The following is a 14,889-nucleotide window of genomic DNA, read 5'->3' as shown; positions in this document are numbered from 1 at the left end:
ACAATGCACATACTAGGTCAAATGGTAAGGACCAAAGCACCCTTTCCCCACCCAGAGATCTCACAGACCACGCACCACGAAGGCTACTCTGAATGCCGCTAGAAGCTTTGTCCACCAGCTCTCAGCTTTCATATACCTTCCATACCAAAGGACATACCTACCACTAGGGTTTTGTGGTGGCTTAAAAAGAAAAAATTGAAGCGTATCACTAAGAAAACTGCTGTACGATGTGTCTATGGGGAGGACTGCAGTCGTTAAGGCGAGGAGAGGGGCACCTCGCCCCCCCAGGCTGGCTGGGGGGTGCCTGGCCTCATCCTGAGAGGCAGTCTCCATTCTGGAAAGCAGGCGGCTCACACTTTTTTCGGGTTTGTTCTCTTCTGGGCACTCCTAGCTTTGACGGTCTTCTTGGGGCTGGCCGGTTTGGGAGAGGGCGGCTTTCCCTTTGGTTTCTGGGCGTTGCTACGACCGGTACGCCCAGCCGTTCGCTTCTTGTCCTGAACTGTCCTCCGCTGCTCCCGGAGCCTCTCTTCCCACTGCTGGGAGGCAATTTGCACACATGACCATCAGATGCATCTCATCATGTCATGCTGTTGCCCTAATATCAGAATTAATGCAATTTTTTCCCACTGTAATCTATGAATCGTGACAGCAAATAAAATAGCTACCCTCCATTATCGAGCGCTTAGCATATACCAGATGATTTGAGAAGGGCTCAGTATGGGAGGAAGTTTTGATAAGCGTTTGTTTCACTGTAACAACAGCCTTCTAGGTGGACACCACGGTCATGACCAGGAAACAAGCACACAGAGCTTATTTGTAGATGGTCACACAGCTGATAAATGTCAGAACTGGGATTCAAATTCACCCAGTCTGACTCCAGAGCCCAAGGCCCCAGCCCACAGGCCCTATGATGCAACATTCCTACACAGCAAAGCCTTCTAAAAAGGCTCTGACATATGGCTAAGAGCAGAAATTTATCCAGCCTCACTAGGAAGTCCAAAGGTCTATTCCCACATTTATGGATGGGCTCACCCAATTCTCTTACATCAGAAGGAAAACAGAGACCCCACTCATGTCTAGTAATCCACTCAAGTGCTAGCTACCCAGAACCCAGGAGAAATGAGGCATTCTGGGTAGTTGTTTCCTTGATAGAAAAAGATATACCTCTTATTATAGAAAGAAATACTATTTATTTAAGTAGCTGCATGTAAGAAAAAACTGAAAAAGGCTCCTTGAATAGACACTGCTTTTTATTGTAAAACAAATGCCCCTACTTTGTTATATTTCATTCAGCAAAGAGTTTGAGCATGACCACAGGCCAGACATTGCTCTAGTCACTAGAAATACAATGAAATGAGAAACACTGTCCCCACCTTCCCAGGGCACAACTCTAATCTGTTCTAAAATAGTAAACATCTTACATTTGCTATTATATGGTGATATCTTCGAATTCTTACTGAAGTTTATTAGAATATTTGCTGCAAAAGTGAATGGCCCAAACAGCTAGGATTCTTTTCTTTTAATATTTAAAAACAATTTTTTAATGTTTATTCATTTTTTGATAGAGTGTGAGCAGGGGAGGGGCAGAGAGAGAGGGAGACACAGAATCCGAAGCAGGCTCCAGGCTCCGAGCTGTCCGCATAGAACCCGACGCTGGGCTTGAACCCACGAACCATGAGATCACGACCTGAGCCAGTCAGACGCTTAACTGACTGAGCCACCCAGGCGCCCCTAATTATTTTTTTAAAGTTTATTTATTTTTGAGAGAGAGAGAGACAGAGCGAGAAAGTGCTGGTGGGGGAGGGGCAGACAGAGAATCCCAAGCAGACGCCATGCTGTCAGTGTGGGGCCCAAAGCGGGGCTCAAACCTACAAACCGTGAGATCACGGCCTGAGCTGAAGTCAGACACTTAACCGACTAAGCCACCCAGGGGCCTCTGAATAGCTTTGATTCTTGAAAGCTTTCTTTCCTCCCAGGTTCTCATGGTGGACTTGCTTTCTACACTGATGCCTCTAATCCACTGTAGTCTTGGAAACCAGATAACCCATCCTGCTAGAATCTTCTGTCCAGTAAGGCTAAGCGTGCTCCTGACAGCTCCACAGTTTTCAGCTCAGATGGAAGTCATGTTATTCTGAAATGCACAGAGTAGATGAGGCTATGTTCAAACTACCTTCTCCATTAAGTCAGTATTAACATAGACTTCTTCCTCACACAGGCAGTAGTAGGACCTTTTGTGAACCTGACAGCACAAATTCTCCTACATCTATCTAAACGTATTTACAGGAGAGGGAATGCTTTAAACATTTCAAACCAATGACCTGATTTCTTTAGTTCTGGTGTGACAGCATATCTCTGGGCAAAAAATTATTCTAATCCTCTAATTGCATTGCGAATATTTCTATGATGATACCACCAAAAATCATGGATTTGGCCACAAAATGATTACAGTTGTATATATAATTTATTTTGACAAAAGTCTCAAAACTATTTTAAATATGGGGATAGATTATGCTTTGTACAGAGACAGTAGCATGGATTTTAGAATTGTGGGTTCACACCATTACATGTATATGTCTGTTTTAATCCCGCTGGATGTGAACTCTGCTCAAGTGCCTGACTGTTTGCTAAAATAGTTAAAAACAAACAAACAACAAACAAAAACAAAAACCAAAAAAAACAAACCCTAATTTAATCTGGAAATAACCATTAGATGAAGATTGAGTGTAACAAAATCATCTTTGAGGTTGAAGTGAGAGTAACTTTGTTCTTAACTACTTATTCGAAAGACAAATACTGATGCTATTTCAACCTCCTATGAGAGCCTGGAGATGGAAGAAGGTGAAGGAAGAATCCCCAGTTCTATAGAATTTCTTTACCTGCGCTTAAATCCATATGCACAGGGTTGCTAATTATACTTACTATGGATCTTTTACTAAGTTGGTCTCTCCATTTTTCAACTAAACAGTTTTCAAGAAGCATCATCCTGAAAAAAAAAAAAAGGAATTTATTTTAAGCAATTCTGATTATGAAAGGAAAAAGTTAAAAAAAATACAAAAAAATTGTCAAATCCAAAATTTGTTGTTTTCTTTTTCTTTTCTTTTCTTTTCTTTTCTTTTCTTTTCTTTTCTTTTCTTTTCTTTTCTTTTCTTCTTTTTTCCTTTCCCTTTCCCTTTCCCTTCTTTTCCTTTCCTTTCCTTTTCTTTTTTTAGAGACAGAGAGAGAGTGTGCAAGCCAGGGAGAGGGGCAGAGGAAGAGAGATAAAATCTTAATCAGGCTCCATGCTAAGCATAAGACGTGAGGCTCCTTTTCACAACTGTGCGATCATGACCTGAGCCAAAATCAAGAGTCAGATGCTTAACCAACTGAGCCACCCAGGTGCCCCTACAAATCAAAATTCTTTATAACCCTTAACTCTACAATCCACATATCCCCCATTTATATTTTACTAGCATTTCCTTTTATTCTTCCTTGTACCTATGTTCTTAAATCACACTATATATTTAGATCCCACTGTACAGTTCTTTTTATCATTCTATTACATGCATTTTCTCATATAATTAGAATACGGCTTTAATAACCACATAATATTGCAATAATGATACTTAGGCCTTTCTCTACTGTTGAATCCCTTTCATTGCTTCACTACTATTAACAGCTTTTTGTTGAATATCCTTGTATATTTACTAGTGTGCACTGGGTTATTATTTCCTTAGGACAGATTTCTTAAAGTAGAATTACTGGGTCCAAGAGTATGTACTTTCTCAAAGTTTTCTAAATCGTTTTCAGAATGGTTGAACTTTCATTCAGATCATGTTTTACTCTGGATTGGAGAATTAAAGAGGTAAATTTATTTACTCTTTGTATTTCTTCTGGAACGTGTCCATATAGTTTTATGTACATATTATTTATATATTGTAGTCTTAATGTGTTAAATATTAACTTATATGAACTCTTTATAGAGTAAGGCTACTCTCCCTTTGCCATAACTATTGCAAGTATCTTTCTCAACTTTTATTGGCTTTCTTTGGTGATTTTTATGTCCATGATATAATATCATCAAAGGTATGTATTGACATTTCCTCTTGTAATTTTTTACATTAATTTCATGTTTGCAAAGTATTTTGTTATTCAGATTTCATACATCTATCTATTCACCTAATTTTACCCTCTATGATTAAGTTTTAAAAAATATCTCTTGAATCCATTTGAAATTCATTTTATGGTATTAGTATAAAGTGAAAATATGTACTCTTTTTCCATATAAAAACATTTGCAACATTTACTAACTAATATACTCACGTCTAATGGATTTGCCCTTTTTCCTTCCTAATACGGTACTTTACGCATTAGCATCTGTCTCAAGAATGCTTCCTCTGTTTTATTTATCTGCATGTCTACTCTTGTACCACATGGTTTTAGCAGTCTAGCTTTGTTCCAGTTTTCTGTTTCTCCTGAGGCAGAAACCGATTTCCTTCCAAACGGTTATTTTCAAAATGTCCTTTACACGCCCTTGCCAGTTTGTGCTTCCAAATGATCATTGTGTGAAGACATAACTCCCGATCATTCGAAAATATTTTTTACTGGTATTTTCATCAGAATGCCATTAAATCTATAAATGAACAGAAAGGATGACGGGAATCCAAATAGAATTTGATGACTAGCAGTCTTGTACATTCCCAGAACTGCACCTAGTCCTGTAGCAGGTACAAACACCATGCGAGAGAAGAGCCCAGCAACATTCAGTCAACATTCATTCGTTCTTTAGAGAGACAAGATATAAGGAGAACAGTTTGAAAGCCAAGAATACTCATGAGGCACCTGGGTGGCTCAGTCAGTTGAGTGTCTAACTCTTGACTTCAGCTCAGATCATGATCTTACAATCGTGGGATCGAGCCCCGAGTCAGGCTCTGCGCTGACAGGGACGGAGCCTGCTTGGGATTCTCTCTCTGCCCCTCCTTTGCTCTCTCTCAAGATAAATAAATAAACATTAAAGGAAAAAAAAAAAGCCAAGGGTACCCAAGGGAGGGTACAGATCAGGAGAGACAGAATACAGATCAGGAAGGTATTCAAGTGAGGTCAGTTGCAAAAGGTGTTTTGAAAAAACAGTCCACAGCTGTACCCAGAAGAAACAGATGAGCATTAATGGCAGGGAATTAAAGGGAAGACTGGTTATATAAAATATGAATGATTCTGTTGGAGATGTATACTGCAGCCAGTTAGGGGGCCCATCCCACACCCTGGTCTGAAGAGTTTGATTTTTACATTCTAAGGAATGTACCAATATATAAAAATATGCCAAGAAAAGAGATGTGGGGAAACACACTCCCAGCTAGAGGTACGCGGATTTATGTGTGTGAGCGTGAGTGCGAATGTGTGTGTGTACGCAATGATCTATCAAACAAATGTCACGTACTTATATTGTGTGTAAGGAAATGTGGACCTGTCGTCTCAAATGGCCATCTTTACCTGATCATTAAAGAGCTCTTTAAAAAAATTAAAGTATTTGCCACACCAAGATTGATTTGAATCATTTGAAAAGAATTGTTTTCACTCATAGTAATTTATCTGCCTACGATTTTTGATGTCCTTTAACGAATTCTGAAATTGATTTTTAAGCATCCCACTCAAATACTCATATTCCTACTGTTCCTTAATGCCACAGGGAATTAAATGATATTTAGGCTATGTGATTATCGCAACAGAGGCATCTGTTGAAATTGTATTTTTATTTACTGAACTATTTTTATTTTTTTTATTTTTATTTTTTTTAATTCTTTTTCAACGTTTATTTTTATTTTTGGGACAGAGAGAGACAGAACATGAACGGGGGAGGGGCAGAGAGAGAGGGAGACACAGAATCGGAAACAGGCTCCAGGCTCTGAGCCATCAGCCCAGAGCCTGATGCGGGGCTCGAACTCACGGACCGCGAGATCGTGACCTGGCTGAAGTTGGACGCTTAACCGACTGCGCCACCCAGGCGCCCCTACTGAACTATTTTTAAATTGTCTATTTATTTATTTATTTAGAAAGAGGAGAGAGAGAGAGAGAGAGAGAGAGAGAGAGAGAGAGAATCTTAAGCAGGCTCCACACTCAGCACAGAGCCTGACGTGGGGCTCGATCCCACAACCCTGGGATCATGATCTGAGCCGAAATCGAGAGTCGGGTGCTCAACCTACCGAGCCACCTAGGCGCCCCTTAAACTGCCTTTGTAAAAAGAACTACTGGCGCCGTTAAAAAAAAAACAAACAAAAAACACCACGACTGGTAAATGGGATTCACATTTCCATTAAGCAGTGTGCGGTTTCCTCCCTCCCGCTCTGTGCCTACCTGGAGCGCCACTCGTAACACATGATGAGCACGTCTTGATGGGGCAGGATGTGGGGGCACTGGCAGGAAGAATTGGTAATGAGCGGGACCTGCGTCCGAGGGATGGGTGACGAGGACTTGAAGATCTCTTTCACGTCCACCACGGTCGTTACTTCGTTACAGCCGCTTCTCTGCACAGCTTTTATTTTGGCGTGAATGACTGCAATTTAAAAATTGATGGAAGTGTTGATGAGGCCTCTGCAGACAAATAGGGATGGTGTATTCACGCCAAGCCCTGAGCCTCTCTTAAAGAATCCCTCCTGTAATTATGGTCATGTCCAAGCTGCCCAGATGCAGGCCAAAAGCCCACACAATCATACTGTCAGCATTGTCTTTAAAGTTCTGGATCAGCCTTCTGCAAGACGTAAGAGCAAAGCGACAGGCGGGCTCGGTCTGGGCTCTGCTTCTGGGTCAGCGGCTGCTCCTCACTGGGCTACAGCGAGGATGTGAAAACAGAACCTCGCAGGTTTTTCTCAGCCTTAAAAACCTGACGTCAGTTTTGTGTGGACGTTTGTTTGCCGAGAACATATCAGGAGATTCAGTTACATAGAACGTCAGTAAAAATTTCATAGAAACAAGTAGACTCTGCCTTGTGATTATCGGAAGTGAGAATCGTATGTTCTCAGAGTCACAAGCCACTTTACAATTTGTATGGTCCAACCGCCCGTCTGATGCTGGGACTTCCTGTCTTCCAAAGGAAGTTATTAAAGCCGTAACATTTGTGACCTAGACAGAGTCTCTGAAGATCACTGTTCTTAATCCTTTAATTTCACAGACTGTCAAAGCGAGGTCTGCAGCGAGCAGATGTATAACTGTTATTACGGATAGCTGTTAAGTAATCACTGTCTGATCAAGCTTAAAATTCTGGCCCTTTTGGTCCCTTGCTATTACTGCCTTCCATGGAATTGCAATCAGCCTAGCATGGATCTCTGTCTTGGATTCCGTCCTAGAAAGCTGGTTTAGGAAGCAGGCAACGGACTTAAATAGAAAATGGTTTCATCCTCAAAGAAGTTATGTGGCAATGACACCGTGGACAGCAAGACAGTGAAACTCAGATTAGCAACTAGGGCTGGATAGTGTCAGAGGAGGGGCAAAATCGTTTAGATTAACGTAATATCTACAAAGAACAGTTTTCAAACAACAACAATAAAAGCTACCGGAAAAGTCAGTTGTTTTTTTTTTTTTTTCTTTTTTTGGTAGTTACCCACATTGGCTATAATCTCAAATCTAACAACTTCACTAAGAGGTTATTTTTTCAGCCCTTTATATTGCCACGATCTTCCTACTTTCACATGCAATATGTAACATAAGGTTTATGATTTCAAATTTCAGTTTGAAATATGGAAAACAAAGTTAACAAATAAAATGACCATTTTGCCAAAACGGTTCTGTTATTCCAGCAGAAGTAATTTAAGAAATGCAAGGGGGGGGGGTGCCTGGGTAGCTCAGTCGGTTAAGCGTCCGGCTCTTGGTTTCAACTCAGGTCATGATGTCAAGGTTTGTGAGTTCGTGTCCCGCATTGGGCTCTGTGCTGATAGCAGGGAGACTGCTTGGGATTCTGTCTCCCTCTCTCTCTGCCCCTCCCCTGCTCGCTCTCTTGCTCTCTCTCTCAGAAATAAATAAATAAACATAAAAAAAAAAGAAAAAGAAATGCAAAGGAACATAAAACAACTCAGATATTTTAAAAGAACATATTTTCAATTAAATTTACTTTCAAATGAGAACAGTAGAATTGCATTTACTTAAAAAAACTGAAAATAGCCGTGTTGACTGTTCTTTCAAATAAGAGAGGAGGACATTTAAACGATGTCAATACTTATAGCCAGAGGGTCTCATGATTAACCTATTTCTCTACAGTTTCTTTTAGGTGTTAAATATCTATAAGTGTTTATAACTAAAAAGAAACATGGGCAGATCTTAGTTCCTGGGCCTCTGGGCCTCAGATAATCAAATCCATGGATCACTCACCCATCCTTCCTGCAGCAAGGAAACCTCAGGAAAAGAAAAAGTCAGTTGGGCTGTCCTGGCTGAGTGGCGCCTCTCACCGAGACCAAGAGGACCTTGATGTCACATTTGAGCCCTGAGCCACATCGCTGTTCTCCCTGGGTAATTTACGTTGTTTTTGCTTGATTTACCCAGAAGAGCAAGGCATTTTATAGTTGTTATTGTGCCTTCCAGAACCCACATCGTGAACCACGTTGGGATTGGCTTTCTTTACTTTGGGATTGGCTTCGTGACTGGCTTTGTAATTGGCCAACTCGTCAAGTGAACGGCTTCATCGGATGACTTACCGTAGCTGTAGTTTTTGCTCAGATACGTCGCCAGAGTTGGCTTCACCTTTTTGCACTTGCAGCGGTCTGAAGGAGACGAAACAGAGGCAGAGAGTCGGAAAAGTGTTCAGAAATCACTCTGGGGAGGAGGCAAAAAAAAAAAGGACTTCGAGAAGAAAGAACTCACCAGGGCTTAGGCGTTTACAGTCAACATCAAGAGGCCTCTCCTGTACCATCATGTCTGGAGTGATGTCTATCCACTTAACGTCTGAAACACACACACAGCCGCATGGGTGTGGTCAGTGACTTAGCCCGTTCACCCCACTGGAATAAAGAACCATCTGGAGAAATGAACTAACACGGCGTTACCAAAGAATAATACTACATTGTAAAAGTGGCATCGGCTTGTCAACTACTTCTTTCATACAGACATTCTTGGGCTTAGAAAAGAAGACTTTTGAGTGAGGTTTGCCCATCCAGCACAAATTGATGTGAATGCCCGTCCATTTGACTTGGCTGACACATACAGCTAACTTTCCCACCCAAATCCATTTTAAAATGTTGGTTTTTCCAAGTGGACAGTTGACACTAATCAAAATATCGCGAATATTTCCAAATCTCCACCTCTCATTTCCCAGTGCAGAAACAGTCCACAGCTATATAAGACTCCCCCCACCGGCCAAGGCATAACCCTCTATCATTTATATAATTTAAGCAACAAATATGTTTTTCTCTAAAGCTCTGAATTAGAGAAGAGTTTCGATTTTCCCTTCCTTATACTTCTCTTTCTTCACGTTATGGACAATGCTCTGAGACATAACCTCAGAAACTACACTAAGGCAACAGCATAATCTCTTTAAAAGTTCAGTAACTTGGGTCAGGGATAAAAAAAGCATGCAAAAATATTCTTAGGCTTGACTTCAAGAAGTGGACTTAAATTTGTTCCTTCGTCCTAGAAAAGCAGCAAAATGACCGAAGAAAGGAAGCGGAAGTTGATATCCAGTTAAGCAAGATGCCGCAAGATAAGATGTCGACCGTGAAACGGACATCACAATTTTCCAGAAGGACTAAATTTACAAACTGCACTCCTCCTGGGGAGTGATGCCTGCTACTGCTTTTTTTTTTTTTTTCCCCCCAAAAAGAGTTTTCAAGAGCTAGCACTAAGTGGAGAACCCTGATGGGGCTGTTTTAAGCATTAAACCGTACACGGAAAGCGCTGAACACTGGCTCGGACCCCACCTATATACGTGTTCGTTGCTATTATTCTATCATTGTCAAGGAAAATGCTAATGGCTCTCTATAGAAGCACCTCCCTACCCGCCCCCCCTTACATTCTCTATGGGACATGGTGTTCTTCCGCCCCCTACGTTTCTGTAGGGAGAGCAGACTTGTACCCACGTCAGGTCACCGCCCTTCCCACCTCCTCCAATTGTCGGAAGTGAGATTGGGTGGCGGGGGGGGGGGGCTGGGGGGACCGACAGCCCACCCACCCACTGGCATCGGTAGAAGGGGCCGCCCGGTGGGTTCTCCCGTGGAAGCCACAGCCAAGAATGCCCCCTCATCCCCCTTGGTCCTTCCTTTCCCTCCGGCTCAGGCTCACCCTCGGGGAGGTCGGTGACGATGGCCTCCGGCGAGATGCACACGCCGCGGTCGTAGACCGGCAGCTCTTCGCAGGCCAGGCTCTCGGGCCAGCTGTGGTTGTACATCTTCATGAGGGGCTCGCAGTCGTCGCGCGCGCGCTGGCACACCGACTTGCACGGCTTGATGGGGTCGTGCAGGAACTCCAGCGTGCAGATGGGCGCGTACATGGCGCAGAGGAAGAAGCGCAGCACCGCGCTGCAGTTCACATCCACCAGCTCCTCGTACTGCTCGATGGCCAGGATGGCGTTCTCCTGCGTGCTGTGGTGCAGGTGGTTGGGCATCCGCGTGATGTTCCAGGGCATGTGCCGGCACATGGGGATGCGCACCGGCTCGCAGGGCGCGCCGCGCACGCCCAGCGCCAGGCGCAGCCCCAGGCACAACGCCGCCAGGACGGAGAGCAGCATGGCACTGCCCTGGCGCGCCGCCGCCCCGACAGGCAGAAGGGGCCCTCGGCTCCCTGCCCCCCTAGGCTCTCGCCCTCCCTTCCCCGGGGAGGAAGTCCCGCGGGGCACCAGAGAGGCTCTCCGCCCGCGCTGCCGTCGGCGGCGGTGCGGGGCCTCGCGGGCCGGTCGGGGGTATCCGGCGTCCGGCGCACCGAGCGCGAGCAGCGCCGGCCCTCAGCCTGCGGGGCGCGGACCCGCCCGGGCAGCTCCAGTCCCGGCCCCGGCAGCTCCGAGCGCGGCCGGCCCCGGCCATTGCGGGACCCTATTTATCCCGACACCTCCCCTGACGTGGGCTCCGAACGCTCCCTTGGCAGCGGCGGGCGCGGCGAGGGCTCCCCCTCAGCCGCCCCCCCCTCCACCCCCCACCCCCCAGCCCTCGCTTCGTCGGAGCGGTGACATCATCTCCTCCGGGCCGCAGCCCAGGGCTGGAATCCTGCATTTCCCCAAAGTCCCTTCCTTTTTAGTCTGGCCAGTCCTTTTCCTTCGCACCAAGAGAAAGAGTCTCTGGCAGTCGTTTGGGACGCCGGATCCAAGAGGTGCAGGAGAGGATTTCGGGAGAGGGAAGGACGCGATCTGGGCCCAAGCTGAACTTTGCGCCCTCTGCCTTAGAGGTTCCCCGAGTACAGAGTTGGAGGGGAAGGAAAACTTCGGCCGCCCTTTAATTCTGAAACACGCTTGCTTTCTCCAGGAGGGGGCGTGAGGAGCGCTGAGCGGCGAGACCACGGTGTGGGACCCGGGAGCCATTGTTGGAACAGGATGGACACCTTGTAGAAACAAACCTCCCCCAAGTTGCATGGAGTTGGGTTTTGTTATTGTTGTGTCTAGAAGCCAGTAGCTGGGGCTCAGGTTTTTTCCAGAATGGCATTCGGTCTGTACCTGCTCCAGGAACAGAGCTGCCAGAGGTGTAATAATAGCATCTTCCAGTGTGGAAATGTTTTCCATCCACCGACGTTCCCCTTCCTTCTTCTCACTCCCTATTCCTCTGTCCAACGTGAACGAAACCCGGGAGAAGGGGAAGAGTACCGGACATGACAATATGAAAAAAAAAAAATTTCCCCCCTCATGCCCAAAGCGATTTCCAACCCAGCAGCCTAAATTCTTGATTTTTGATGTGCTTGGAAAGTATTTGAATTGAGTGAGAAGCTGTGTACTATGGAAAGCAAGCGTGTATATTTTGTTTTCTCTTTTCTTGTTATTAGGAAGAAGTGATAAAACCGACGACTGGCTCAGGTCTCCACAAGAACCAAAACAAAACAAAAAGGAGGCTTTATTGTTGCGAGTATATTAATCTCCAGGCAGTAAGAATTCCGGTATGTGGTATTTTCATGGGGTGTTGGAATATGAAAATGTGGTTTCTAAATGTAAATCTTTAAAAACATAGTCTAATTAGAATCCTGAACACACAGTAGGTAATTGGTTTTGGTTTTTTTGTTGTTGTTTTGTTTTTTTGTTTGTTTTCTTTCCAAAGCTTAGCTTGGTCACAGCTTAGCTGTTGTCACATTGTGACCCACAACGATAGTTTAGTTTGATTCTGACCAGGATTAAGAAATAAAAGGAACAGAAACTACAGCTGACATTTTATTGAGCATTTACAACGGGCTAGGTATGGGGCTAAGCACTTTAAATACACCGTCTTATTATTTATTTTTTTAGGGCACGTAAATTAAACATGGCAAGTGGAGAGGACAAATGACACAAATATTATTTCAAGATTCATCCAAGGAGTCAGGTTCTATTTAGGGGAAGCCAGAGCGTCCAAACACAGCGTCGCCAGTCGCCAACTCGAGAGGTATGCCAGTTTCAGCTAGAACGGGACCCAAGCTCCCAAGATGCCAAACCAGGCCAGCGAAATATCAAGCACAGGGGATAACCCGGATGACATCGGAAGCCATTCCCAGCAGTAGAATCCAGTGAGTCGAAACCCCCTGGCTTAGTGAAAAATATTTGCAGCCCAAGTTCCTACAAGGGAAGAAAGTACAGTTTTGAGAAACGGCTGAACTCCTGACCCTTTTCCTGCCAGGCGGCTGAAGAGGCAAACTTGGAGAGGCTCTTCCTTGCGCAGCCGGTTGAAACTTGCTGCCTCTGTTTAACCGCAAGTCCCAAGTCCCAACGCTGCAGGAATTTCCCTTTCTCCATGGCCTGTCTTTTGAGCAAGGCTGAGAAGAAGGTAAGAGGCCTTCTCTATAAAGCTCTTTGGCGTCCCCAGGGGGTCCACTGGCAGCCGGTCTGTAGCGTTTCTGCTTGGGGTGGGGCAGCAGTGAAGGATTCATCTGGAGATTCCCTCACCGGCCTCCCTCTTCAGGCCCTGCCTTAGCACTTAATCCATTACCCTGTACTTGACAGTGATTTGCCAATAGCTCACGTAACAGGAAGTTTCCCTGGTCAGTGGCTTCTCTCTGATGGTTCCTTTTCAGCCTCCTTAAAGGCCTGCTTCTCTGCTAGGGCTCCATAACCATCCTCTTCCTGCTCTTCACACACCCCCATCTCCAGGTTTTCTGGACCTCAGCACTGCTGACACTGAGGTCAGGTAATTCTTTACTGGCTCCTGTGCATTCTGGGAAGTTTAGTAGCCTCTCTGGCCTCCTCCTACTAGATGCCAGTGGAAGCTCAGCCCCTACCCCACTATGACAATCAAAAATGTCTCCAGATATTGACAGCAGTACCCCCACCCCCACCCCCTGCTGCTCTACTCTTGGCTTCAATTACCACCTAGATGCCAATAGCTCCCTAAACCAGACCTCTGGCCCTGCTGGTTTCTGGAAGTGCTTATCCAATGGTCCCCCGGGGTATTTCCACCTGCCTATCCCACAGGCATCTCACAGTCAGCGGATCCTAAACTGATTTGTCTTCTTTCCTCATTCAGGACTGAACTCCCAGTGGCCCCAACCAGAAAGCTCTTCCACCTTCTCTGTAGTTCCCAGCTCCGCTCACCCTCTCCCTTCCACCACTTGAGTTCCGATGTCAGTATCTGTCCTCTGGGTCATAACAGCCTCTCCCATCTCCTTCTCCCCCCTCCCATCCTCTACACTCAGGCCAGAGTGAGCTTCCTAAGGCTTACACCTGATGGCGCTTCTCCCTGGGTTTCAAGGCCCTGAGCGATCTGGCTCCAAATCACTCTCCTTAAACACCAGCGCTTCACCCATTTTCTCTTGTCCCCTTGTCCTTCATCCAGGAATGTTCTCTCCCATGTCAACTGGCTCACTTCCTCGTCCTTGAAACAGAGCAACCGAAAAGATGCTACAGACTTGGAAAGCCAGGGTCTTTTTCTGTTTTTTAGTGTTGCTTCTTTTTTCTTGATTCCATGTGGTACATCCTGATATTACAAAACAGGGGCACCTGAGTGGCTCAGTCGGTTGAGTGTCCGACTCTTGGTGTCAGCTCAGGTCTTGATGTCAGAATTGTGAGTGCCAGCTCTCCGAAGAGCTCCCTGGTGGGCTCTGTGCTGGGCATGGAGCCTACCTAAAAAACAAAACAAAACAAACAAAACATAAGCCATAAACCCAATTATCTTTGTTCTTGATGCTAAACTCCCAGACTCACACACCTCCAGGGTTGTGGTGTAGTCAGGTGATGGGTGAGGGCTGCAGTCTCACTGCAAGCGTATCCTGAAGACAAGGTCTCTGAGTCCTATGCCCAAGGGCAAGGGCGTATCCCCTAATACCCCAGGCGCTAGACTAAGAGTGGTGGCTTGAAAATGGCCATGATGCATGACTGCTATCATTCCTTCCGGAAGGGACCCTTCGATTTCTAACTTGGAGGAAGAAGGTGTCAATTTCGACAAAGGGGCAAGGTGTGGGGGGCACAGCAAGTGAAGCAGCACTGCCTTCCCGACTTCGAACTTGAACTTATCTCCTAGTTTGTGGTTATCTGCTGCGCGCTTCAGTTACTGGAGGAAACGAATTTCTTCTCACCGTCCTGCTCCCCACCCCGCCCCCCCTTTAGAACGCGGATGCCCTTCAGGATGCTAGTGGCACCGCTGCCACTGCATTTCCTGTTGGCAGCAGAGAGCAAAGCGAGAACACAATCCGCAGCGGGCAGCGGCCCAGGCAGAAATAGCTCCCGCGATTCCCCGGAGCCTTTCCGGGCCGCGGCCCCGGCTCCCGCACCGCGCGCGACCTGATCCCAGCCGTGGGCAGAGGCCGCGCGGAGACCACAAGCCCGCACGGCCC

The 14,889-nt window shown here is 45.7% G+C and overlaps 1 protein-coding gene across 1 annotated transcript; it reads right to left on the bottom strand.

Annotated features, from left to right (window-relative positions):
* Positions 1 to 231: 231 nt before the first annotated feature.
* Positions 232 to 10,681, bottom strand: SFRP4 (secreted frizzled related protein 4). The gene is made up of 6 exons (XM_047097335.1): positions 10,237 to 10,681; positions 8,824 to 8,904; positions 8,658 to 8,723; positions 6,328 to 6,526; positions 2,920 to 2,983; positions 232 to 536 (listed from the first exon to the last, which is right to left on the bottom strand). The coding sequence occupies exons 1-6, from the start codon at positions 10,679 to 10,681 to the stop codon at positions 351 to 353; spliced, it is 1,041 nt and encodes a 346-aa protein (XP_046953291.1). The 3' UTR covers positions 232 to 350.
* Positions 10,682 to 14,889: the final 4,208 nt, after the last annotated feature.

Source organism: Lynx rufus, unplaced genomic scaffold (genome assembly GCF_022079265.1).
Source record: "Lynx rufus isolate CCGP_SWC_20201006 ecotype Redwood Valley unplaced genomic scaffold, mLynRuf1.p SCAF_4, whole genome shotgun sequence".
Taxonomy (NCBI): domain Eukaryota; kingdom Metazoa; phylum Chordata; class Mammalia; order Carnivora; family Felidae; genus Lynx; species Lynx rufus.
This window is presented reverse-complemented; position numbering and strand designations above follow the sequence as displayed.

What these genes read in the sequence shown, in the direction of transcription:
- SFRP4 (XM_047097335.1), bottom strand. Translation starts at nt 10,681, where the DNA reads ATGCTGCTCTCCGTCCTGGCGGCGTTGTGCCTGGGGCTGCGCCTGGCG. An exon ending in CGTCACCGACCTCCCCGAGG is followed by an intron (nt 8,905 to 10,236) that starts GTGAGCCTGAGC and finishes TGTGTGTTTCAG; the next exon opens with ACGTTAAGTGGATAGACATC. An exon ending in TGTTACGAGTGGCGCTCCAG is followed by an intron (nt 2,984 to 6,327) that starts GTAGGCACAGAG and finishes TTTTTTTTTCAG; the next exon opens with GATGATGCTTCTTGAAAACT.